This window comes from Saccopteryx bilineata, chromosome 3, assembly GCF_036850765.1.
Source record: "Saccopteryx bilineata isolate mSacBil1 chromosome 3, mSacBil1_pri_phased_curated, whole genome shotgun sequence".
In the NCBI taxonomy this organism is placed as follows: domain Eukaryota; kingdom Metazoa; phylum Chordata; class Mammalia; order Chiroptera; family Emballonuridae; genus Saccopteryx; species Saccopteryx bilineata.
In genome coordinates, this window is record NC_089492.1 from 8,907,272 (window position 1) to 8,934,820 (window position 27,549).

A 27,549-nucleotide genomic window follows, 5' to 3' on the forward strand; every position below is an offset into this window, starting at 1 on the left:
CTTAGGAAGCAGTTCAGAACATTTAAGATTATGGGACAAAGCATTTTAATAGTCGTTTAAAGTTGTATTATTTGGTTTTTACCAAGCTGGCTAGCCCTTGCACATATCAGATACACAGTATCTCTCCAATGTGGTTATCTATGCTTGTTGCAATTGAGTAATTTTGTAAGCCTGGAAAAACCATTCTCTGTAGAATGACCCTGTTAGAGTAGTTTATTCAAAGTCTATCACTTTTATTTTTAATATGAGAAATTGCCCAGTTTTCTAATTTTTACCAGTTATTTCTTATCTGTATATCGATCTTTTCTTATTGCTCATTTTCCTAAGTAATCCTTTTAGCAGAATAACCAGTCTTAACTCTAAACAAATCACATTTACTCCAGTCCCCTTAAATCTTTTATCATGTTCGCTTACTTAGGCATCTACTCATTCCGTATATATGTATATACTGGGGGCCGTAATGTGTCAGGCATTGTTCTTAGTGCAAAATATATAGTCACAGTGAACAGCTGTGATAACCACATTCAGTCCTAGGAAAGAGCCAGACATTTCACTGAGTGAGATGATGTGTTGTGGGGTCCAGGAGAAGAGACTTAACCCACATTTGGATTAGACACTTTTCTTACATTGTCCTGTCTCTAATTTTCTATTATAATCGTAGCCTGTAACGGTAACCCTAGGATGGACAGAATTGTTATGGACTTGTTACTTTTTATATATGCAAGTATTATTTCTGTAGAAAGTCATTAACTTCAGGATAAAAATTCTTATTTCTTTGTATCACAAGTACTATTAGAGAAACAATAAAGATTTTAATAATATTTGTTGAATTAGTAAACCCTGTAATAACCCTGGTGCTGCTTATACTGTTTGGGCTCTTGGAGTCACAAGGATGGTAGTAACAGACACGGAGAGGGGGAACTGTTGCCTGATGTGACAAGGAAGACCTGGGGGAGCAAGACAGGTATGTAATAGGTGCCCCTCGTTCTAGTCTGTCTTATATGTAGGTATTATCTTCCTGTCTACAGATGAAGAAATTGAAGCTTTGAGAGACTTAAGATTCTTGCTCAAAGTTAAATATTATAAAATGTGCTCTTTCTGTGAGTTGATGTTAGCATCCAGAAAGATGGCTAAATACTTGTTTTGGTCATAGAGCTCTCTGAAATTAGGGGGACGTGTATGACAACCCAGGCACAGAGCTTCGCTCTGGAACTCCCAAGCCAAATGAGTACCAGTCTGTCATGCTGGCCTGGTTGACATCACGCCATCGGAGCCTGAACCAAACAGTTCACTGGCAGTGATGCCTCGATTTTCATCCATAATCTGTCCGAAAACAATTGGCGAAATTGGAAACTGACGAAAACCGAGGCAATTATTTCCATATGAATTAATGTAAATCCAATTAATTTGTTCTACACACTTCGAAATATGTACCAAAAACACACTACACCGAATACTGTATACACAGTAGTCACTTACATGTAAGTGTAGTATTAGCACTCGCAATCAATAAAAAAAAGCACAAAAACACTGGAAAGCAATGGAATTGTTTGCCTAGATGCTTGGGGTGATGCTCACACACGAGAAACAATGCCACACTGAGCAGGAGAACGCCTGGGTCGCCCTTTGTTTTCGCAAAATTAGCAGCGAGGTTACGTGGGCACACCGACAAAATTTGAGGCAAATTTTTTGCGGAAAAAATTGATAATAACTGAAGGCAACACAAACCGAGGTATTACTGTATTTGTAAGCAGTGCAGGTTACCATTTTATTTTTATTTTTTAAAATTTTATTTAGAAAATTAACTTTAACAGGGTGACTGATCAATAAGAGCACATAGTTCTATAGCATTTGAATTGTTGATTTTATTGTGTACCCATCACCCAAAGTTAGATCGTTTTCTGTTACCTTACATCTGTCCCTCTTTACCCCCTCTGCCCACACTCCCCCAGACCTCCCTTCCCGAGACTCCCCTCCCCCCGGGAACCACTGCACTCTTACCTATGTCAGTGAGTCTCAGTTTTATAACCCACCTAGTTGTGAAATCATACAGTTCTTAGCTTTTTCTAATTTACTTATATAGATTACCTTTAAATCAGCCATACTTTGCAAATTATTTCTCCAATATTTAATGATATGCTAAAATTTAAGAAATTTTAAGAGAGGGATATGTACATTTGTATTAGTGGTTCTATATCCGGGGTCCCCAAACTTTTTACACAGGGAGCCAGTTCACTGTCCCTCAGACCGTTGGAGGGCCACCACATACAGTGCTCCTCTCACTGACCACCAATGAGAGAGGTGCCCCTTCCGGAAGTGTGGTGGGGGCCGGATAAATGGCCTCAGGGGGCCGCATGCAGCCTGTAGTTTGGGGACACCTCTATATGATGATGTATAAAGAAAGTTTTGCTGGTTTTTTTTTAAATTTTTTTAATTGTCTTATGGACATAGATAAAAATGAAGTGTTTACCAGGGGGAGAGGGGTGTGGAGGAAGGGGAGGGCAAAACGGGAGTAAAAAGGGACAGGTACATGGTGACGGAAGATGATCTGACTTTGGCTGGTGGGTACGCTAATCAACGGTTCAAACACTATAGAAATGTTTACCTGAAACCTATGTATTCTTATTGATCAATGTCACCCCTTTAATTTTCTTTCTTTTTTTAAGTGAGAGAGAGAGAGAGCACCAGACAGGTAAGAAGGGAGAGAGATGAGAAGCATCAATTCTTCATTGTAGCACGTTAGTTGTTCATTGATTACTTTCTCATATGTGCCTTGACTGGGGGGCTCGAGCTGAGCTAGTGACCCCTTGCTCAGGCCAGTGACCTTGAGCTTTGTGCCAATTGTCTTTTGGCCCAAGCCAGTGACCATGGGGTTAGGATTTTGCTACTTAAACACTTGTTTATGTTATATATGTCCAGCAATAGACAAAATGGCTGTTGCAAATTAAGATGTGAATTCAGCTTTGGGACTTTGGATTTTCCAATCATGGACTTTTGTGATTCTCTTACTGTCAAGTGTATTTTCAAAGGAACTCTGCAAAGTGCCACAGTTGTAGAAGAACATGAGGAGATAGACATTGTATTCTTTGCTTCAAAAAGAAATCATTTTGGCCCTGGCCGGTTGGCTCAGTGGTAGAGCGTCGGCCTGGAGTGCAGAAGTCCCGGGTTTGATTCCCGGCCAGGGCACACAGGAGAGGCGCCCATTTGCTTCTCCACCCCTCCCCCTCTCCTTCCTCTCTATCTCTCTCTTCCCCTCCCGCAGCCAAGGCTCCATTGGAGCAAAAGATGGCCTGGGCGCTGGGGATGGCTCCTTGGCCTCTGCCCCAGGCACTAGAGTGGCTCTGGTGGCGACATAGCGACGCCCCCGATGGGCAGAGCATCCCCCCATGGTGGGCGTGCCGGGTGGATCCTGGTTGGGCGCATGCGGGAGTCTGTCTGACTGCCTTCCCGTTTCCAGCTTCAGAAAAGTACAAAAAAAAAAAATCATTTTCTTTTTATTAAGTAAGTTAGATCTGTTGACCTTTATATGTTTTTTTACATAGGTGAGATCTGTTACTATTTACTGTAAGTAAAATTGAGCAGTCGCCTTTCTTCTTTTTTATTGTCTAGCATACAATACTTGGTGAGCTTCATTGTTCTGCCTTGGCCAAATGGTCCTACTTCTTTCTAAGTTTGGATCCAGTGGAACATTTTATCCATTGCATTCTCAATGTCATGAAATACATCCAAGAGTTCTTTGATTGTAAATTTTTTTTCTTTGCTTGTGTTACTTCCTCTGGGGCGTCTTCATCTTTTTCATCATGACCACTTTCCTTCTGTATGTTCCCTTCAGAGCTTCCTGGACTGCATATGTAGGACGGCTGTCCCCGTGCTCACAGCCCTTTCTTCTATCACTCCGTTCATGTTGTTAGAATTGGGCTTCGGTGCTGTCACTTGTGTTTTCTTTCATGCACTTTTATCTTTGTTGGAAAATTCCCTTGTTTGGTATCTGTTTTTGTAAAATGTCACGTGGCTTTGTCACTGAGAGACAAGGAGCTCACACAACCACACACTGCAGTTAGAGCATGACCTGAGGAAGAGGTGTTCAGTGGAGGATCCCTGGCAGGCGGTGAAAGCAGCGACACCATTGGTCACCGACAGTGACGGGAAAGAGGAGAGAAAATTCTGAAACTACAAAGCATGCTGTGCTTTCAGTATCTTCATTTCGCACCTCAGTTTAAACGGGCAGCTGGGTATTTTAGAAAAAGGGTTTGTGGATATGAGTTCTATGGTGACAATAATGTTCCCAGAGCCTGGTGATCGTCTTGACCTCGCCCTTGCCTCAGGTGTTCCAGTTACGCTGTGTGGTTTCTTTTTTAAGGAATCATTTTTAATTTCATGGTAGAATTTAGTGGGGAAATAGTATTTATTTTACAGAAAGTTGCATTTACAGAAAGGAATGTGGTAAATATTATTGCTTGAATAGAGTTTTTTTTTTTTTTCTGAAAAATAATCCCTCTCCTCGTGACTCTTGGAAAGCTGTGTCCCTTTAAAGCCTCTGTTTGCTCATGTGGGAAAGTGGCTAATAGTTTTATTTCATGAGATTATGAGGCTTCAATTAAATTAATCATGCAAAGTGCTTAGGATAGTGTCTCCAGCACTCATGAAATGGCAGCTAAGTAAATAGAGGATATTTTAAGAAGACCATGTCTAGCTTGATCGTGCATCTTTACATATTGAGTGTCTGATCCAGGATCTTACAAGTGAGTAAGGCCTTAACAGAAAAATAAGAGTGGACTAGTTTTATAGCTGTGGAGAGAAAATACTTAACATCATTAGTAGTTCAATAAAAAAATGTGAAAGAAGGCACTACTGTGTGTGTGTGTGCGCGCGCGCATACAGACACGCATGCTTTTTAAACGGCGAAGTCACGTCCAGGATATGTGAGAGGCCCATGCGTGGGTCTGACGGCAGTTTCAACGGGAACCTGTCTTTGGAAGGAAATTTGGTGTCAAGACCTCCGTATCCTAAAGTGCTTTGTTATTTCAACAAAGATTTGTGTTGGTCACAACCACAATAATTGTGCAGGGTGCTCATATTATCCTCTACAAGGGTGCCGCTACTGTGGGCATGTTGGGCTCAGTGCAGACATGTCGTTTCTGGGATCAGGGCCTGCTGGCATGTCTGGGTAGCAGTCACTTGGTACATAAACCCACACTGGCAGCTTTGGTGTGCCTGGACTCCGGACAGCTCGTTATGAGTGCACCCCCTGACATCACTGTTGTGCACGGGTGGAATGTCAAACAGAAGTATGTATATTACACTGTAATTGTAATATTAGATATATTTTTAAAGATTTTATTGATTGATTTTACAGAGAGAGGAGAGAGGGATGGCGAGTGAGAAGTATCAACTCATAGTTACTTCACTTTAATTGTTCATTGTTTGATTGCTTCTCATATGTGCCTTGACCAGGCAAACCTAGGGTTTCAAACTGGCTACCTCAGCGTTCCAGGTGGATGCTTTATCAACCGTGCCATCAGAGACCAGGCAATGTAATTTTAATATTAAATGAGAAAAGTAGTGACTGGGTTTAACAGACTGGCATTTCCATTAATCTTCATGTAATCTTTGAGATGATTTTTATTTTACTAGTAAATGAAACTGATGCTTAGATAATTTAAGTACTTGGAAACCTCTGTTTTACAAATAAACAGATGCTCAAAGAACTTAATAAGTGGAAACTCACCCTAGGTCTAGCTCATTCCAGAACCAGTGTGAATTTTTCATGTATATGTTTTTTCTTTCTCTTACAAATTATCATGATAATGTTTTCCTCTCTTGATGTGATTTTATATATATTTACATGAACTATTAAAACATTTTGGACTTTATTTTAATTTAAAATTTGTATGATTGGTCATGTCTTTAAATTTTATATAGTGCTTCAAATCACTCTAAAGATAAGTAAGGTAGTATTTTCCTATATTTTGTGATTTAGTTTTGAGAAATTAAATTCTAATCCATCTACTATGTGTAGGCTAAGAAGGTTTTATCCCAGTTTCCATGGGATTATTTCAGTTCCATTTACTTACACTAAGTAACCTTTTCTTTCTTCATTTCCCTGTGATAATTACTTTATACATTCCTCGTGGGGAATATTCTGCTTGAATCCCTTTTCCGCTTGTCCAAATCCTGTTTATTTTCTAAAATCTATCTCAGCTTCCAGGGCTTCATAAAATCCTTCCTGACCCTTGGTTTCCACGCTCTACCCCTAAGTGGAATCGCGTTTGTTGACTGCCACAGCACTCGGTAGATGTTCGTCTCCCTGCCGGTTTCTACCTGGAGCACTTTAATTGCTACAGTCCAGCTGGCTGCTTCTGGGTAGCGTGATCTCCATCGCTGCATCTGCTAGGGACCTGTTTTGCCATCATATACACAGTAGACTTTTTGATAAATATTTGGTGGCCTTTTTTTTTTCTTATGTTTCTACACAGTTGGACCTGTTCTGATTTTTCTGTTGTTTCCACACAATTTAAATTATTAATGAGTAGATCTGGCCTTCTCATTCTATTTTTCAAAAAAATGTATAGACTTGCATGTTTCTTTTTTCAAGTGAATATAGAATAACCTTTGAAAAGTCTTAAACATTCAGCTACTGTACTTGGTGGAATTATATAGTAATGCACTTTTATAATACTGTCTGATCTGGAAACATGGTCAATAGACTCTTTAATTCAAGTGCTTTTCTTCTGTTTCTAGGATGGCTTTTCAGATTGCTTTGTGTATGTCAAGGGGAACTTAAAACAGATTGAATTCAATTAGATTTTTAAATCTACCCAAATAAAGATGGAACAGTCTGGGTTCATAACCAGTTAGAAGTGTATGTCATCATTTCAAATACTGCAGAGCTGTAAATGCGGTTGGCAGGATGCTCTGAGGTTATAACTCACAGATTTCATATTTTGCTGGAGCCAAAGAAATTTTAACATTTAGTTGAAGAACCTCTAGGCTGGATTTTAGATGCCTGTATTATCTAATTTACCTCTTATCTAATAATCACTATTTATGACCTGACATTTGATTTCTAAGGGCGAAAACCATTGTGTCTTACTATTTCTTGCTGTATTAATAACTAGACAGGATGAATGGAATTTCCCCTATGGTTTTATGCAAGCGGCACTGGTTTCTCCCTTTGACTTAGAAAGGATGAAAGTGGCCAGCCCAGCCACTTGTTTTAGAGTCGGCCTGAGGGAGCAAAGTTTCTCTTTGGCAGAAAAAGCAAAAAAGTGTTTATTATTTCTATTTGTAGTAACACTGATCCAAGAGGAACTTTGAGGAAAATCAGAGTGGTTAGGTTTTTTTTATTTTTTATTTTATTCATTTTAGAGAGAGAGAGAAGAGGGGAGGAGCAGGAAGCATCAACTCCCATATGTGCCTTGACCAGGCAAGCCCAGGGCTTCGAACCAGCAACTCAGTGTTCCAGGTCGACGCTTTATCCACTGCGCCACCACAGGTCAGGCCGAAGTGGTTAGGTTTTGAACATAAATAGCTCCGGTTCATCTCCTAACTGGTAGAGAAAAGTAGAAGGTTAGTATTAATAATACATAAACTGTACACAGTACAAAGTTCTAGCACAAAAGTTGCAAACTGAGGGTTCATTAGCCAAATATAGCCCTCAGTTTCTTAGGGCTTCCTGAGTGCTTATAAAACTTATTTAATTAGTTGATAGCATCTAAAAATTGCTTTACATGTGTATCCAGCAGCATGGCATGTTAACAGCGGTGTAGCCTTTAGATTAAGTATACAAGTGTGTTTACCCTTGGTGGCGCTACTAAACCGAGTCCCGCAGACCCTGTGTGCATTTAACTTTGTAGCCCCTGTCCCGGAGGCTCTTGAATAGGGGTCCCCAAACTTTTTACACAAAGGGCCAGTTCACTGTCCCGCAGACCGTTGGAGGGCCGGACTATAAAAAAAACTATGAACAAATCCCTATGCACACTGAACATATCTTATTTTAAAATAATAAAACGGGAACAAATACAATATTTAAAATAAAGAACAAGTAAATTTAAATCAACAAACTGACCAATATTTCAATGGGAACTATGGGCCTGCTTTTGGCTAATGGTCAGTGTTCGGTTCCATATTTGTCACTGCTAGCGTAACAAATGATATGACGCGCTTTCAGAGCATTGATGCATGCGTCCCTTGTCACCGGAAGTAGTACTGTACGTGAGCGCCGCCGCCACATACAGTACTCTAGGAGCACAGGATGTGGATGCATCACTGACCACCAAGGAAAGAGATGCCCCTTCCGGAAGTGCGGTGGGGGCCAGATAAATGGCCTCAGGGGGCTGCATGAGGCCTGCAGGCCGTAGTTTGGGGACCCCTGCTCTTGAATACTGAAGGAATAGGTGAGACTGCTGATACGGAGAGACTAGGAGGTGTGAAGGTTTAGGTACTGAGGGTTTGGGTGGTGTATGGGATGTGAACGGAAGAGGAAGTCAGGGCTTCTCCCTGAGCAACCGGAAGCGTAGCAGCCCATGAGCTGAGGTGGGGCAGACTGCACAGAGGTGGGGTTTGGGGGGCGATGAGAAGTTCCGTTTGAACATGTTAAGTTTGAGGTAGCTATGAAACGTCTGGGTGCAGATTCTGAGCAGGCAGTGGTAGAGTGTGGTGTTGGAGAGAAACATCTAAACAGAATAAATAAATTTGAGATATGCAGATGATGTGTAAAGTCGTGAGATGAAATGAGATCAGGAAGCAGGTGATGGTCCTGGACTGAGCCTGGGGCTGGTCAGCAGCCAGGGGTCTGAGAGAAGAGGAGCTCAGCAGAGACGAGGGTACAAAGGAAGTGAGCGTGGTGTTCTGAAGGACAAATGTCTTGACCTGGTTTCACCCCCAAAGCAGAACCTGAGACAGGGACTTTGTAGGCAGTTAGTTTATTTAGAGACTTGCTAACAGGAAACAGAAGTTGGGGAAGTGGGACATGTGAAATAGGAAGGAAGGAGAAGGAGAGCCAGTCAGTCCAACGGTGCGCTGTTGACTGCCTGGCCACTTCTGTGAGCACGCGCACTTGATCCTCAAGAAGCCCTCTGACAAGACAGGAGCAACGTGCTTCTGTGTGGGACCCTCTGTGTGCGACAAGGGGATAATTATCCACCAGATCCCATTCCTCATTGGTCAGGGGTTGCCCACAGGGTTGGTGGTATCACCTTCACACTTCCAGGCTTATTTCTGTCTCAGAATGGCTGGAGAGCTCCTGTAGGCCTCACTCACTCACGCAAGCCTGTGAGCTTAAAGCCAGTCCCTGTTGTGCAGACTGGGGCCCCTGTCATGAGCCCCCGGGGACTTGCCTCAGCTGGAGAGAATGGGAGGCAGGCACAGGAGGGTCCCATAGGCCCACCTTCTTGTACTCTATTAAGCCCTTGTCATTGCGTCCAGAGTCTGCTGCAAAACTTCTGAGGAGGTGGCTGGCCACAGTCTACATAAGACTTACACTAGGAGGGGGGCTGGAATAATTTTCCTTATTTCAGTTTTCTACCGCTCATTCTAGATTTTCCTCACCTTCAGCCAACTCTTCAACAGCTTGAGGCATTTTTCTGGTAGAGTGACCCAGACCTTCCCCAAGGAGTCAGTGCCCACCATTGCCATATTCTTGTTCAGCTATATTTGCTGCGGCTGCTCATTTGTAGTTAGCACTGGGCATGACCACCTCAGTGGAATACCCTGAGTTCTTAATATACTCCCTCCTGTCACCATAGTTTAGCAGCAGCCATAAGTCCCATGATTGTTAGGATCAGTTTACATGGGACTGTCCCCCCCTCCCCACGTACCATGTTTTTCACTTCATAAGATGCACTTTCCCCCCCAAAAAAAAGTGGTGGGGAAAATGCCCATGTGTCTTATGGAGCAAAAAATACGGTATTTTTTTTTTTTAATTTTTTTTAGAGAGGAGAGAGAGAAGGGTCAGGGAGGAGCAGGAAGCATCAACTCCCATATGTGCCCTGACCAGGCAAGCCCAGGGTTTTTGAACCAGCGACCTCAGCGTTTCCCACCCCATCCACTGCGCCACCACAGGTCAGGCAAAATACAGTATTTTATTAAATATTTTAACATGCCATTTGGTTCAGAATATTTATTTTTCTTATTTTCCTCCTTTAAACCCTAGGTGTGTCTTATGGTCAGGTGCATCTTGTGGAGCAAAAAATATGGTACATACCCATCATATAATAGTAACTCCTTCCTCAGCAAGCTGGTCCAAAGTAACGAGTCCAAAATGACCAGGTTATAGTTGTTGCTTCAGAATTCTTTCTGCGTCTCCTGGCAACCAACTCCTTTTCTCCTCCCTCAGAACAGAATCTCTTAATTCGGTGGAGCCCAAGGTTGCCTGTCTTACTTCCATCGATTGGCTCCAAGAGCCATATTATGTTTCTGTGTTTGTGTTTTTAGTTTGTCGGAGACACAGTGCATTTCAGTCTTTGGAAGACTGTGTGTCCTGTCAGATCACATAGTCTTGGAAGGCAGTGCCCCATCCCTTAAGATGTGATCAAGCACTTTTATACAGAGGAATTGTATGTATGTTAAACCCAGGGCTCCGGGATTATAGGATAAACAACTGGGGAGAGAAATTTTCCCATAAAGTTGACTGGTTACACCGGTCAAATGTTTCTTTTCACTCTGTGAACTAAGCTGGTTTGTTATAGTGGCTAGAGTTACTTTTAGTTGCAAAATTTGAATTAACTCATTTAAATATTTAATTTTACCTAAAATTGTCTTAGACTTTGAAATAGTAAAATCAGCCCTAGAGAAGACTTAAGTTTTTCACTTGAGGTTGCCACATGTGCCTCTGGCAAATACAGGTGGTTGTCGTCGAATATAAGGATCTTAGCACCTGTAATAAACCTGATTTCTTGAATGGTACATGGAAACTGAATGAATGTAAACTGTGCTAGAATATAAAAATAAGGCTCTTTTGTAATATTAAGCCCCTGTTACAAGAATAAAAAACAATTGCTAATTTTCTTCCTTTGTTATCTTCTGTTTCATAAGCTATAATGAGAACTATGTACTTTTCTTAGTGCCCTTATAATTAGTCTTTGAGTGTCTTGAGGGTGACAATTAGGGTGTTTTATTTACCACCTATTGGTATTTCCCAGAGTGTAACATAATGCCTTACTCTTAGGAGGTCCTTTCTACATTGTTGTTAATTCACGTAGACACACACATACACACACACAGCATATACATGTAATATGGGATTGCATTCTTGAACTTTTATTGTTTTAATAAAATTAAAGTTGTTTAAAGGTATAATAATGTTTTAGATATTTTTCTTTTTTTCTTTCTTTAAACAGATAGAGGGACGAAAACAGAACCACCAGCACTGGCTGAAGGTAAATATGTCTGGGGGAAATAATGATTCAAATACAAATGAAGTGTCATGATTTAAATGAAAAACTACATTGGCTAAACATAATTGAAGGACACTGTTCTGTATATATTATTACTGCAAAAAAGTATCTTTAGGAAAGAATACCCTGTGTTGTATAGTTTCTGACTTAGACCTGGAAATAGTGGGGAGCTGTCCATTAATTAGAGGGTTGTTTTTACAGCTTTCTTTCAGTAGAAGAGGTATGCGTTTTGTTTTGTCCTTCCCTTTTAAGACATTTCAGGAATCACAGCAAAATTGTTCAGGAAAGGTTTAAGCTGTAATCCTAGCAGTTTAAAAATATGTAAGTATGTATTTATTTACTTGGAAGCTAGAAGGGAGACACTTTTACATAAGTCCTTAATAGCATTTGTCCTTTTAGAAAAGTCTTAGGGCCCTGGCCGGTTGGCTCAGTGGTAGAGCATCGGCCTGGCGTGCAGGAGTCCTGGGTTCGATTCCCAGCCAGGGCACACAGGAGAAGCGCCCATCTGCTTCTCCACCCCTCCCCCTCTCCTTCCTCTCTGTTTCTCTCTTCCCCTCCCGCAGCCGAGGCTCCACTGGAGCAAAGATGGCCCGGGCGCTGAGGATGGCTCTGTGGCCTCTGCCTCAGGTGCTGGGATGGCTCTGGATGCAACAGAGCGATGCCCCAGAGGGGCAGAGCATCACCCCCTGGTGGGCGTGCCGGGTGGATCCCGGTCGGGTGCATGCGGGAGTCTGACTGCCTCCCCGTTTCCAGCTTTGGAAAAATGAAAAAAAAAAATAAAAAAAATAAGAAAAGTCTTAGAAGTAAACAACAACAAAAAATAGTTACTGTTAAAAGGTTGTGAGTACTTAAACATTTATAGTACTGTAATTGTTTTAATTATAACAGTTAATGGCCATTTGAAAATGTAATTTTTCTATAGATCCTCTGTGTTCTTCAAGTGAAAATGATCAACTTCAGTCTCTTTTGGTGTACTTTCTAGTCATAAATAGAGAAAGTTACGTTTCAGAACTTGCCTGGCTTTTATTAGACCTGATGTGAGAGATGTCGTGATGGTCCTCTGGAACTAGAATCACCTCACCTAGTCTGTATGCCACAACACAGGAGTTCTCAGCCATTTTTGGTGCTGTGACCTCTATGGTAATCTGGTGAAGCTTGTGAAACCCTTCTCAGGATAATGATGCTAATAATTATTTTAGGAAGTAGAATACATAGGATAAAAAAGCGAACCAGATATAGAATAGTTAATAAATATTAAAAATACAAATTTTTGATATTATAATGTATATGCCTCTTACATAACAGAATAAGCTTTGGTGACAATTCTGCTAAATACTTAACTGTAATTTAAAATAGTGATGAGTTTGCCTTAATTATAACATAATATAGAAATATCTCTGACTTCTATTGATGACAAGTTCATAGGTATTTCTAAAGGTTTTTAAAATTTTATAGATTTGAGAGAGGGGAGAGAGAGAGAGAAAGACAGGTTGGGAGGAACAAGGAGCATCAACTTATAGTAGTTGCTTCTTGTATGCACCTTGACCAGGTCCAGGGTTTTGATCCCATGACCTCAGCATTCCAGGTCGACAGTTAATCCACTGTTCCACCACAGATGAGGCTCATAGGTATTTCTAATACTTCTGTGGTTTCTTGCCCCTTTAATCTTGATTAAAGTAATTGTTAAATTTCACATGGAGGTTAATGAAAAGTTTCCCATCCAAATTAACAGGTACTGTATTCTTTCTCTGGACCCCAGTTAAGAACCCCTGTTAATGACCTACCTTTCTCCATCATATTTGATAAGTACAGTTTTTATGTTCTATCTAATCTTTAAAAAGTAGCACTATACATCTATACCATAAGAAATATCCTAATGGTGCATGCAAGCTAGAAGTTCTTGAAATAGCTTTAAAGAAACTTCTCTTTGCTGGTTAATAATCACAGAAACAACATTCTGTGGGAAATGGTATGGAAGTGTTAAGCCTTGGAGTGTGCGTGCCTCCAAAGAACTCACATTCTAGTTTAAGGAACATGAACTACACATGTAAAAAATAAGAGTTCAAAATGTAGCCCTGGCTTGGTGGCTAAGTGTATAGAGTGTTGGCCCAGCATGTGGACATCACAGGTTTGAGTCTAGGTCAGGGCACACAGGAGAGGCAACCATCTGCTTCTCTCCCCCTCTCCCTCTCCTACTTCTCTCCTTCTTCTCCTCCCACAGCCAGTGGCTCAATAGTTCAAGCATGGCACCAGGTGCTGAGGAGATCTCAGTTGGTCCGAGCACAACACCCTCAGGCACTAAAAATAGTTTGGTACTCAAGCAATGGCCCAAGCTGAGGTTGCCAGATAGATCTCAGTGGGGGAACATGCAGGACTCTATCTCGCTATCTCCCCTCCTCTCACTTAAAAAAACAAAAGTTCGAAATGCAAAACATTTAACAAGAGAAATGTCATAATTAATTGGCATTAGGAAGAATGAAGATAGCAAGTGTTCTGATGCTTGTGTTATGGAGATGTTGGCTGCAAAAAAATGGCCCCAGAATGTTAAGACTGGTGGATTCAGACAGGATCTTGGTTCAGCAACCTCTTGCTACTTGAGTTCTGGCTAAGAAAGAATTCAGAGCCAAGACTCAAACTATAAGAGAAAGTTTAATATTTAGGAAGCCATAGAGATAGAAGAAATGAACTTAGGAAACAAGTTACAGAGGCCAAAGAAGGGGCCCTTGGAGCTTAGGGGAGAGAGGGGTAAAGGTCACGTGTGTGTGTGGGGGGATGTGGCAGAAGCTTTGGTGTGCTCCCAAGAAGGAGAGCTTCCTGAGTCCTACAATCTTTAAGGCAGTGTTTTTCAACCAGTGTGCAGTGAGACATGGTCAGGTGTGCCGTGGGGAAATTAAACATGGGTCCCCAAACTACAGCCCGTGTGCCGGATACGGCCCGCGGAGGATATTTATCCGGCCCGCCACCAACCACCTCCATCCGAACATAAACATTCCCCTCACAATCCCTCCAGCTATCAGCGACAGGAAGAGTGGAGGCACAGGGAATGCTCACTGACCAATCACCTTCTAGGATTCATCCCGACCACTAGCAATGAACCAATAGTAGGCCGCCTCTCATCCACACCCAGGAAGGTCCCGCTCAGGCTGCCGCAGCAAGTAGTTGAAGCTGCCACTCCTACCCATGGTCCCGATTTCTAATCCTGGTCAGGACTGGAGGTAAATGTTGCCACCACTAGGTGAAGCCTCAGCCTCAGCTGGTTATGTCTATCCTGATGGTGTATATAGATACTTGACCTTTTTCTTTTTAAAAGAGGCCCCCGCAGAGGGTGATATACAATGCATCACAATGTTACCTATATTGTATATGGCCTCCTGAAGGATCATCTTCTTAAAGAGCTCAAATCTCTATATACACCATCAAAACAGACAGAACCAAGGCCCCTGCACCCAGCTGACCATGGGATTTGAACCCACAACCTCAGGGAGAACTCTAGTATTTATCAGAATCCTTACCTCGAAAGCAAACTTCTCAATCTGACAGTAGAGATGCTCTGAGGACTTAGGATGTTACACAAGTACCCAACATTTTCTAAAATTGATTTTGTCCAGTCTCTATATAGAAAGAGTTTTTGCCAAATTGATTTGAACCCACAACCTTGATGAAAGCTCCAGTATCTATTAGCGGGACTGTATATATGAGGGGTTACATGGGACTGTATATGAGGGGATGTTACATGGGACTGTATATGAGGGGATGTTACGTGGGACTGTATATATGAGGGATGTTACATGGGACTGTATATATGAGGGGGTTATCCTTTTTTATTTAACTTTTTTTTTAATAAATGTAATTTATTTAAACTTTAAATAAATTCTAACAGTTAGAGTGTCATTTTGTGTCATTTTGGTAGGTGGTGTGCCCCAGGATTTTGTAAATGTAAAAAATGTGTCGCGCCTGACCTGTGGTGGCACAGTGGATAAAGTGTCGACCCGGAAATGCTGAGGTCGCCGGTTCGAAACCCTGGGCTTGCCTGGTCAAGGCACATATGGGAGTTGATGCTTCCAGCTCCTCCCCCCTTCTCTCTCTCTCTCTCTCTCTCTCTCTCTCTCCCTCTCTCTCTTTCTCCCTTAAAAAAAAAAAAGTGTCGCGGCTCAAAAAAGGTCGAAAATCACTGCTTTAAGGGCTTATAAGGGTGGGGATTTTAGGGGAGGTTTCAGGGGAGGATCTTCATAGAATATTCATGAGGATAGTGGTCTCCACTGATTGGTTGGCACCAGGGGCAACTAATGGCGAGGTAGGGAAGCATCTAGCCCCCATGACTAGCAACGTGTTAGAGGAAGCAAGGTCACGGGTGGGTTTGAACCGAATGACCAGCGATATGCTAGGGGAGGAAGAGTTACCGTGGTGGCAGGAGGAAAGGTCACTCTGGTGGTGAGGGCCTTATTTTCTCCATTGCTAGGCACCTGGGGCTTTCTGCCCTGGTGACCTTCTGTACTGGTCTGTCATCCTTGCTCAGCTCCTGTCTAACTGCCCGCCACAGAAACAACACACACACACACAAAAGGTCAAGACTTGTAAAACATCATCAGTTGTTTTTCAGTTACTTCAGCAGTATGAACTGTGCAGTGATAATGTGCCAGCCTAAGTCAGCAAGAGCCCAGAGTGGTGTCACTAAATTTGAGTGTTTGTTTAGCACCTTGAAGCTGACTGCAGATTAAGGGAAGGACAGGTCTATTGAAATTTGGTTGATGACTAAAGCAGCACTAATATTTGTTTTGAAGGGAACACGATGGGGTATCTGACTTTTGGGGTTATTTTTGGTTCTGTCAATGTGATCTGACTCTGATGCTGTATTTTAAAGATATTTTCAAAAGCTGCACTGCCAAGGTGATTTGGATTAAGCCCTACTTTAAAAAAAACCCCACGAATTTGCTGCTTCTGCCCAAGTCACCAAGTTTCTCTAGTCCTCACTTCCTTTCTTTCTACAGTTAGAGAATGGAGCTACATGATTTCCAGTCATTTCCTGAACCCTACATTCTGGGCTCAGATTTTCTATCTTTTCTCATTCCTTTCACTTCCTTCCTTGCAGCTTTAGACATGTGGTGAAAATATTCAGAGTAGTTAAGTGAATTGAACTTTGGTTTAAGTAAACATTGCCCTTATGTATGCCATGAAGAACTTTAAAAGCTATAATTGTTAGATAACATAGTTCAGAAAACTTATGTGATATATACATTCTGTACCTGTCTTAATGGTTTGGAAAATCCATTAAAAATTACTGTGTTCTCTACTGTAAGAAAACAATGGAATACCTTCTTTTATTTGTTAATCAGTTTTTTGGGGGGGAGTGGTAAATCAACTTTTACAATGTTATTTAGTAGAAGGTCTTGTCATTTGTAAATAGTCATGGAGTATGCTTTTTAAATTTACTTAGAGAATCTGTCTCCACTGTCCAATTGAAGTAAAATAGTATTTATTTATTTAGCAAGGGAGCGAGGGAAGACAGGGACGGACAGACAGGAAAGGAGAGAGATGAGAAGCATCAACTCAGTTATGGTACTTGAGTTGTTCATTGATTGCTTTCTCATATGTGCTTTGACTGGGCGGCTCCAACCAAACCATTGACCTTGGGCTCAAGCCAATGACCTTGGGCTTCATGTCAGAGACCTTTGGGCTCAAACCAGTGACCATGGGGTCATATCTATGATCCCACGCTCAAGCCAGCAACCCCACACTCAAGCTGGATATGAGCCCACGCTAAAGCTGGCGACCTCAGGATTTTGAACCTGGATCCTTAGCATCCCAAGGTGACGCTCTATCCACTGCACCACTGCTTTGTCAGGTGAAGTAAAATAGTATTTTAAAAAATGATATAATGGGCCCTGGCCGGTTGGCTCAGCGGTAGAGCGTCGGCCTAGCGTGCAGAGGACCCAGGTTTGATTCCCGGCCAGGGCACACAGGAGAAGCGCCCATTTGCTTCTCCACCCCTCCGCCGCGCTTTCCTCTCTGTCTCTCTCTTCCCCTCCTGCAGCCAAGGCTCCATTGGAGCAAAGATGGCCCGAGCGCTGGGGATGGCTCTGTGGCCTCTGCCTCAGGCGCTAGAGTGGCTCTGGTCGCAACATGGCGACGCCCAGGATGGGCAGAGCATCGCCCCCTGGTGGGCAGAGCATCGCCCCTGGTGGGCGTGCCGGGTGGATCCCGGTCGGGCGCATGCGGGAGTCTGACTGTCTCTCCCTGTTTCCAGCTTCAGAAAAATGAAAAAAAAAAAAAAAATGATATAATGAAAATATATTCACTTATTATAATTGCCACCTTCTCAGCAAGATCAAAATGTAATGACCTCTGTTGGAGACTTTGTTAGCATTAGATGAGTTACTGATTTATAAATGTAGAATTATTTAAATACATATCTTTAAAGTTATATGATGTCCAAGAAGAAAAAATTTATGTTTTGCTTTTGTATTCTTTTTGACTATGATGAGCCTGGAGGAGTTATATTTAAGAGAATGATTTTAATTGAAGTTCAGGAGCTAGGCAAGTGTTTGGCAGTGACCTCCTGTAATTCGCTGTGTAAATTCCTTTAATGTGCCAGGCTCAGACAGAAAGACCTGACACAGGGAAATATTTAAGGATGTTTCTTGGTGTACCATCTTATCTTTTCCTAGTCATTGTATTTTCTTAAATGTTTTTTTCTCTTAAAATTTTATTCCTACTTTAGAAATTTTAATACTAGTTTTGAATTAATTTCTTTCAGAAACAATTGAAAATTTTAAAAACCTTTTGGATGAATTCTGTGTACTGTCACTAATGACCAGGAAGCGTGCTTAAGAGAAGTGTTGGGGCCAGGTACTTGAGTGAGAGTCCCAGCATCACTGGGCGGCGGAGTGCTGGATCCTCCCCACCGGCAGGTTGCTCAGAAGTAAACGAGGCTTGTGATGCTAGCCTGACTCATCAAGTGCCTTCGGGTCTTACGAGATAATACTGTATACATGTGACGTAGCCTTTGTGTGTGGGCACCCGGAGCGCTCATTCATTAGCTTTTACTTTCACTCAGCACTTAGAGCACCCAAAGCCCTCTGCCCAGTGTTTTGGATACAAAGATCAAGTTACAGTTATACCCAAGGAAAATTTGTTCTGTTGCCCTTAGTTCTTATAATCTATGTTTAAGAAAGTCCTTATGGTGAGTAGTTCCTAAAGAACTTCTAAACTTTATTCTCTTTCAGAAGCTAAATCCTCATAATTACTAGACAGGAGATGTCTTGTTTATAATTTTTTGCATACTTGAGTATATACATATAGTCTGGTAGATAACTTTCTTTGACCTCAATTTAATATATAGTAAGATATTTTAAATATTTAATAGGTTGTCAGGTGGCACAGGGATTGTTGTGTTTGGTTTCAGGAGTCCAGTGAGAACTGTGACCAAGGAGGAGAAATTAATAAATGGGTGAATTTCAGCCTAATACAGGCTTTGCATTATTCTTCATGGCAAGATTCATGTTGGATTAATTATGTATCATTTGCTCATTGGCTGAAGTTCCTAAAAATGGACTGAAGTCTAAAATATAAGTCATTTGAAAATAGAGCATTTAATGATTGTCTCTTTGATTGCTTAAAGCAATGTGAAAAATGCATCTCACTGGCTCTGAAAGCTTTTGAGAAAGAAAAAGAAAACAGTGACTTACTCTTTGAAAATAGTCATGCAGAGTAAAATACTAAAGCACCATCTAGGTGGCTTCTTGGCATAGATGCTGTAGAGTAAATACTATAATATATATATGTTTTTAAGCAAGATGAAGGGAGGGAGAAACAGATGGGAAGGGAGAGAGATGAGAAGCATCAGTTAGTTGCAGTACTTATTCATTGATTGCTTTCTCGTATGTGTCTTGTGGGGGGGATGGCTCCAGCTGAGCCAGTGACCCTTTGCTCAGGCCAGCGATCTTAGGCTCAAGCCAGTGACCATGGGGTCATGTCTGATCCCATGCTCAAGCCAGATGTGCCCATACTCAAGCCAGATAAGCCTGAGCTCAAGCTGGCAACCTCAGGGTTTCGAACCTGGGTCCTCAGTGTCCCAGGTTGACGCTCTATCCACTGTCTTTGAGTTAAAAGACAAAGTATTCTCTGAAGTGAGATATTCCTTACTTTTTTTGATGGACTGGAGTCCCTTCTTAACATTAATAGGAAATAGTCACTAAGAGGAGTAGCTTTCAAGCAGAATGGCTTTATATCTAACCATCAATGAATAAAAAATCTTAGAGCAAGAAGGGGCTAAGGATACTATGAATGTTTGTCTCCTCCAAATTCCTATGTTGAATAATACCCAAATAGGGCTTTGGGTATTTGGGTATTATTCACTCAGCACTTAGAGCACCCAAAGCCCTCTGCCCAGTGTTTTGGATACAAAGATCAAGTTACAGTTATACCCAAGGAAAATTTGTTCTGTTGCCCTTAGTTCCTATAATCTATGTTTAAGAAAGTCCTTATGGTGAGTAGTTCCTAAAGAACTTCTCACCTGAGTGCCCCCCCCCCCTCAGGCAGTAGAATAAAATTACAGGAGGTCAGGTTTCAGTCTTTCATTTTAGCATGTCTTAGTCACTGCTGTGACAAAATACCATAAACTGGAGAGCTTATAAACAGCAGAAATGAACTTCTCACAGCTTTGGGGCCTGGGAGTCCACGATCAGGGTGCCAGCATAGTCGAGTCCTGGTGAGGACCCACCACTGGATGCTGTGTCCTCACATGGTAGAAGAGGCAAGGGAACTAACTCCCTGGGGTCTCTTTCATAAGGGAATTAATTCTGTTCATGGGGGTTCCACTCATGACTTAATTAACTCCCAGAAGCCCTATTTGGGTATTATTCAACATAGGAATTTGGAGGAGACAAACATTCATAGTATCCTTAGCCCCTTCTTGCTCTAAGATTTTTTATTCATTGATGGTTATATATAAAGCCATTCTGTTTGAAAGCTACTCCTCTTAGTGACTATTTCCTGTTAATGTTAAGAAGGGACTCCAGTCCATCAAAAAAAGTAAGGAATATCTCACTTCAGGGAATACTTTGTCTTTTAACTCAAATTATGAAAGAAAGTAGGACAAATTTTAGAAACCTTTGACCATTTCAGTCACAGTAGGACCATGAGGATTGGTGCTTGTCCCTTATGACAAATCCTGGCACATTTCCAAAGTACACTATTATACAAATTGAAAGGCAGAACAGAGTATGATGTTGTGTGTGAATACACACCTTTGCAGTGGAAAACTAAGTATGTTCGGAAAGGAATCATACTTGGCCAGTTACCTTAGGAGAGGGGAGAGGGGAGGAGAGGAAAGTTGGTAGGGGAGGTTGGGGTGACTAATTACACAAAATATGCAGGGAGGCATCTGAAGCAAATACAGCAAAATAGTATTGCTTTAATCAGGTGGTAGATTATGTGGATATGATTTTTTGTGTGTGAATTGTTTTTCCGATTTAAAGAAAACAGAAAAGAATCAGCCCCATTGGGAAGCCTTTGGTAGGTATTCCCTTTTCTGTGGGTTCCTGGTGTTGTTTGCATGCTTCTGTTTGAAAGCCAGCCACACTGTCTTGTGTGTGCTTCTCGCTTGTCTGTGAATTTCTCATGCCAGATACTCGGTATCTGTTACAGAGACTGGCAGACAGGGGCTAAGGAAAGGTTGTGTGATTAGAATGGCAAGAACACCTCCAGGCACTGTAATCACTAGCTACAGAAGTGCTCAAGGCTCTGTGTATGGTAAGGGTTTTGTTTACTAGTCACCCCTGTATTGTCATATGAGTCGTAGAGTTCAAGTGCCCGGATTCCACCTCCAGGCACTGTAATCACTAGCTACAGAAGTGCTCAAGGCTCTGTGTATGGTAAGGTTTTGTTTACTAGTCACCCCTGTATTGTCATATGAGTCGTAGAGTTCAAGTGCCCGGATTCCACCTCCAGGCACTGTAATCACTAGCTACAGAAGTGCTCAAGGCTCTGTGTAAGGTAAGGGTTTTGTTTACTAGTCACCCCTGTATTGTCATATGAGTCGTAGAGTTCAAGTGCCCGGATTCCAATCCAGTGGTTTTCGTTGAGTACCTTTGAATGAGACACATGTGTTCTTTGAGCATCAATGACTTTACATTTTAAAAACTCTAAAAATTACTGATACATACAAAAGATTATAAATACTTTTACTTGTAAACTTAAAAACCTAAAAATAAAAGACTCCCATGAACCCAACAGTAGTTGAGGAACTAGAATACTACCCAGACCCTTGAAGTTGACCGGTCCTATGGCCCTCTCTCCCTAGAAAAAAAACCACTATCTTAAATTTTGTGTTTATCATTCCCTTGAATTTCAATATATATATTTTACCAGTATATGTGTTTATATTTTTTTTTCATGGATTTCAAAACGGGCAAGTTTTATGAAAGTGAATTTGGAATATTGTTTTTAATTGAATGGTCATATTTTTTCAAGAGGAACCTTCATAGTAAATTCTTGTGAAACAGTTGTAATGTGGAGTTTCACTTGGTTTTTCATATTTCCATCATACACCTGTGCACTCCTGAGTTCCATACCATGCAGCTTTGTACCAGCCCTTCTCATACCCTGTGTCTGTGCTCTCTGGGGGTATGATAGGAAGCATTTCTTTGCTTTCTTGTTCTGAATTTGCAACTGAGGTGGTAATTTGCAGTGATGGCTTAATTTTTAATGGCTGGAGTCATGGAAGAGTGCTCATACTATAATAGTAATCTGTGACTCAAAGTCAAAGATGTTGTGACAATCATATAATACTGTTTTATTATGGTTCACTTACATGTAAGGGGCAATATTGGTTCCCTTATTTATTATATCTATTGCACATGACCAGGAATTCTAGTATAAGTCTTTTATTTAAAATCGCTTAAATAGGATTTTTTATTTTAAAGTACTAAATCTGAGTGTACCCACTAGATGTCAGCATTAGGAAAGATGCAGCATGACATATGTGGAGTTCCTGCCAGAAGCAGCAGTGTGTGAGTCAGGCTAACGGGTAAACTGACCTGTGTAAAATCACATACTTAGTGATCGAGTCAAGACTCGAAATCAAATCTCCCGACATCCATTCCATTGTTCATCTATGTTGCATTTTTCTAAGGCAAGTAGCTTCGCTCCATATAATTACTATAACACTAAAGTGAGTTATCGTGACATGTACTAGGGATTCATGGGCAGATTTAGACTATTATGATGGTATTGTAGCTGGGCACCCAGTAATGCCTGATTCGTGTTTCCTTTACATTTTGCCGAGGAAGGAGAAGCAGAGGGTCCCTTTATGAATAGCGGCGCCAGTACCCGCTGACCAGAGATTACTGTTGATAGATAGTGGCAGTCAGGTTAACGAAAGATTCTGCTGTGCTCTGGAGCTCGCTCTCTGTTAGTCAGATTCCAACCAGGAAAGCAGAAAGTTTGCTAGGTGGTTTTTGTTTGTTTGTTTTATAGAGACAGAGAGAGGGACACATAGGGACAGACAGGATGGGTCCAAACTGGTGAGCTTTGCTCAAACCAGATGATCCCATGCTCAAGCTGGCGACCTCGGGGCCTCGAACTTGGGTCCTCCGCATCCCAGTCCGACGCTCTATCCACTGTGCCACTGCCTGGTCAGGCTTGCTAGGTGTTTTTAAAATAGGAGATTTAACATTGGAATTTATTTACACAAGTGTTGGAATGCTGGGGTCTGAGTGTATTTACTCACAACACTAATGACACCAACTCTGAACTGTTTCCAATGCCACTTCTGACAGCGAACATGTGGGGGTTTCTTTTTTCCCCACTCCAGCTAGTTCTCCCACTCTGCGGGCACCAGCTGACTGTCTTACAGGTCAGTTTGATTTTGACACTAACTTGGTGGCTTTAGTGCAGACCCCACGGGTTAAGGGCTCAGTCCCACAACAAGGCCCTTCCTTCACTCCAGATGCTGATCCCAAGTCCCAGGCCTTCTGTACTTTGACCAACCAGCTATGAATTGAGGGTTTCCATGGTACCCGTCTCAGGTTCAGTGATCTGCTCTAATGACTCACAGAGCTTATTTCACTTCCTAGAACCAATTTATTATAAAGGACTTTTATAGAAGACGCAAAGGCCCAGCTGGAAGAAGAGATGTGTAGGATGAGGTCCGGAAGTGTGCTGAGCACTGGGGCTCAGACGCAGAGGTGAAGTGCTACCCTCCGGGCACGTGGAAGTTTACCAACCTGGAAGATCCTCAGACCCTGTCGTTGAGGGTTTTTTTATTATTTTTTATTACAGAGACAGAGAGAGAGTCAGAGAGAGGGATAATAGGGACAGACAGGAACGTAGAGAAATGAGAAGCATCAAACATCAGTTTTTCGTTGCGACACCATAGCTGTTCATTGATTGCTTTCTCGTATGTGCCTTGACCGCGGGCCTTCAGCAGACCGAGTAACCACTTGCTCAAGCCAGCAACCTTGGGTCCAGGCAGGCTGGTGAGCTTTTGCTCAAACCAGATGAGCCTGCGCTCAAGCTGGCGACCTCGGGGTCTCGAACCTGGGTCCTCCGCATCCCAGTTTGACCCTCTATCCACTGCTCCACTGCCTGGTCAGGCTCATTGAGGGGTTTTTAATGGAGGTTCCATTGCGTAGGCCTGACAGAAATAAATCATTGGCTGTTTGTGATCAACTCAGTCTTCAGTTGCTCTGCCCTTCTTGGAGGTCAGGAGATGGGGCAGAAAGTGCCAGGCTTCTCATGCTGTGGTCTTTTTGGTCAGGGGCCTCTATCCTGAAGCCATTTAAGGGCCTGCCCAGAGTCATCTCATTAAAACAAAAGGCTCCTATCTGCCCCCCAGGAAATTCCTGGGGAGCTCTGTATTAGAAGCTGGGGATAAAGACAAACTATATATTCGTTTCTTCTTTTTTTTTAATCATTTGAGGTAACTTAGATATTTAATGGTAACCACAGGAAGCAAATATCACTTCTAAAGCTGGAGAATGAAAGGGAAGAGAAGGGACAGGCGGAATTTAGGAGCTTGAAGAAAGAGCCTCGTAAGCCTGGAAGCTCAGGCCTCTGAGGGGGCCCGGCGCTGGGCCCACAGGAAGCCAGAGTCTAGAGCCATGCCTGTCTTTTGCTGACAGGATTAGAAGAACAGAGCAAGGGACCTTCTCATTTCCCACCTTCCAACCTGCTGCTTGTCCTCCCACTGATGGAGTCTAATGAGGAGTCAACTGACAAGGCACAGGAAATAAACTTCACAGTTCTTAGTCCCAACGTCACAGAGCAGCCTCTAGAAGGGTAGGCTTGCAGAGGAGAGATAATAGGAACCGAAGTGTCACAGCCCCCTCCGGCTACTCGGCATTCATTTATCCATGTCGATTTAAGGACAGCAGTCAGTTCCATGCTTCCTGTCAGAGTTCTGGTTCTTGGACAGCTTGTGCTCCAGTGGTCTGGGGGCACAGGTGGGAGGGAAAGACCCTGTGACTACAGAGCCCCAGAGGGTTGTTAAAACAGGAGGAGCAAAGAAGAGGGAGGATCTTGGTTATGCCATTTAATGAACAAACCTTAGTGGCCTACTGCTTGTCATTGTGCTAGAACAAAAGCGTGTTTAGCAACCTCTCTTGCTTGGGAAGAAAGGAGGAGAAGAAAGGAGTGAAGTAAGTGTGGGAAGAAGGTGAGGTGTACATTTGAGTTCGTCAGTAGAGCAACAGCATAATGCCAGGTAACTCTTGCTTTATTGCTAGACTTGCTTGAGTCCGTTATTTGTTATTCTGGTTCTCGCCTATTGGTGGTTTTCAGTGTCTTCCACAAAGTTAGTCCACTTGGTTTCATCAGCTTCCATGTTGTTCCAAAAGTGAGTTGTAGCCATATCAGAAGCTAGGAAGGAATTATGATTGTGCCTCTCCTTTATTGTGTACCCAACTGACCCTTCAGATAAAAGAGGTGCCACTGGACCCCACCTGTTTGCAATTGTTAATACTGTAGGTATTTATTGAATATTTACTCTGCACTATGTTGAAGATGTGTGTGCTTGTATCAGAGGTGCACCAAATATACATGTGGCCAGTAAAGTCAATATTTAGCTAAGGCCAAAGCCAAAAGTTATCACAGAATAAATTTTTCAGCTACATTAATAAATGAGAAAATTTGCCTGACCTGTGGTGGCGCAGTGGATAAAGTATCGACCTGGAATGCTGAGGTCGCTAGTTCGAAACCCTGGGCTTGCCTGGTCAAGGCACGTATGGGAGTTGATGCTTCCTGCTCCTCCTGTTCTCTCTGTCTCTCTGTCTCTCTCTCTCTTTCTCTCTTCAATAAAAATGGATAAATAAAATATTTTTAAAAAATAAAGAGAAAATTTATCAAAACTTGATTACAGTGTTATTAATTTTAATAGATCTGAAAAGTGACATATTGAACATTTTTATTTTTATACTTCTGTTGTTATTCCTCCAGTCACTCTGCTTGTTCATTTGCTTTTTTTGTTTTGTTTTGTTTTAAATGAGAGGAGGGGAGATAGTGAGACAGATTCCGGCATGCACCCTGATTGGGGTCCTCTCAGCAATCCCTGTCCAGGGCCGATGTTCGAATCAACCCAGCTACACTGCTCACAAAAATTAGGGGATATTTTATCGTTTCATACTCATTTTGAAATATCCCCTAATTTTTGTGAGCAGTGTATTTTTAGCACCTGAGACTGATGTGCTCAGACCAACTGAGCTATCCTCAGTGCCTGGGACCAACACTCAACCAGTTGAGCCACTGGCTGCAGGTGGGGAAGAGGGAGAGAAGCAGATGGTCATTTCTCTGGTGTGCCCTGACCGGGAATCGAATCTGGGACTCCATACACTGGGCTGACGCTCTATCCACTGAGCAAACTGGCCAGGGCCTTCATTTGCAATTAAATCAAAACTTGCTTTCAAATGGTGATGTTGCAGTTTTTTTAGAAGTAGTTCTGCAAAAAGACTTTGTGCAGTGTTTGAGGAAGGTGCAGCCTGAATATTTTTAGACGCATATGTGCTAAGTGAGATTGTTGATATCATTTGAATTTTTTGAAGTTTCTACTTGTACTTGCTGCTTTATGCAATCACTTGAGAGCTAGAAATGTAGAATTAGTTATGTAAGTGACTTTCCAGATAGCACTTTGTGACTAAATAGACCATGTGACTCTACCTGCCTTTCAATTGTGCTTTCACCTCATTGTGTTATTTGTTGGGTAGTAGATTGATTAGAAGGACCTTAACAGCATGTGCCATGTAATGTTTCTGCAGTTGCTCCATTTGGTTATTTCTTCAGCAGGTTCCAGCAGGTGAATTACATTCTCTGAAAGAACCATTGCTTATTAGTAATGTTCTTTGTGTTGGCATTGTTATTATCTTCGGAGGACAATATTAATAGTTTTTTATGTTAAAGTAGATTTTTAAACATACCTGCTTGGTTGAGTATATGACAAAACAGTTGAGAATCTCTTGTATAGCTGATAGGTCATCCATGAAGGAGAATTATGAAAGTGATTCACTATATATATTTTTTAAAATAAATAAATTTTTATTTTAATGGGGTGACATCAATAAATCAGGGTACATACATTCAAAGAAAACATTTCCAGGTTATCTTGTTATTTAGTTCTGTTGCATACCCATCACCCGAAGAGAGGTCATCCTCCGCCACCCTCCATCCAGTTCTCTCTGTACCCCTCCCCCTCCCCCTCTCCCTCCTTCCCTCCCCCCACCCCCCCGTAACCACCACACTCCTGTCCATGCCTCTTAGTCTCGCTTTTATGTCCCACCAATGTATGGAATCCTGCAGTTCCTGTTTTTTTCTGATTCACTTATTTCACCCTGCACAATGCTACCAAGACTCCACCCTTCCGCTGTGATCCGATGTCATCATTTCTCCTAGCTGAATAGTATACCATGGTGTATATGTGCCCCATCTTCTTCCTCCAGTCCTCTATTTTTTTTACAGTGATTAAAAGCCTTTAAGCAAACTCTTGGCCAATACAGCAAGAATCCATAAAAGAGTAGTGTCCTTAACATGTTCACCAAGTCCAAGTTGGCCCCATCACCATGCCAAATCCCTGAAAAATGCAACCCAACCACAGTTCAGTTTGTTAGGAGCTGTCACAGGGAGCAGGAGTCCAGGAAAGTTCCCCACAGGAAAAGTCCGCATGGCA

At 42.0% G+C, this 27,549-nt stretch overlaps 1 protein-coding gene and 1 non-coding gene across 14 annotated transcripts in view; both read left to right on the top strand.

Moving 5' to 3' along the window:
• The window catches only part of CYRIB (CYFIP related Rac1 interactor B), a 149,752-nt gene that overhangs the window by 84,736 nt on the left and 37,467 nt on the right, over positions 1–27,549 (top strand). For 9 of the 13 annotated variants that reach the window (XM_066265658.1, XM_066265653.1, XM_066265662.1 and 6 more), the window contains one exon: positions 11,340–11,378. The exons of 1 other annotated variant lie outside the window; for it this stretch is intronic. Coding sequence is in view for 1 of the 12 variants with exons in the window: in XM_066265663.1 (XP_066121760.1) it covers positions 11,337–11,378 (42 nt within the window). In the remaining 11 variants the exon portion in view is untranslated. Of the gene's footprint in view, positions 1–7,391; positions 7,570–11,336; positions 11,379–27,549 lie in introns of those variants that run through there. 3 more of the 13 variants (XM_066265660.1, XM_066265655.1, XM_066265663.1) reach the window with 3 other exon arrangements.
• On the top strand, positions 18,981–19,050 carry LOC136332807 (small nucleolar RNA SNORD102). The gene has a single exon (XR_010730943.1). It is a non-coding gene; the product is annotated as a small nucleolar RNA SNORD102 (small nucleolar RNA).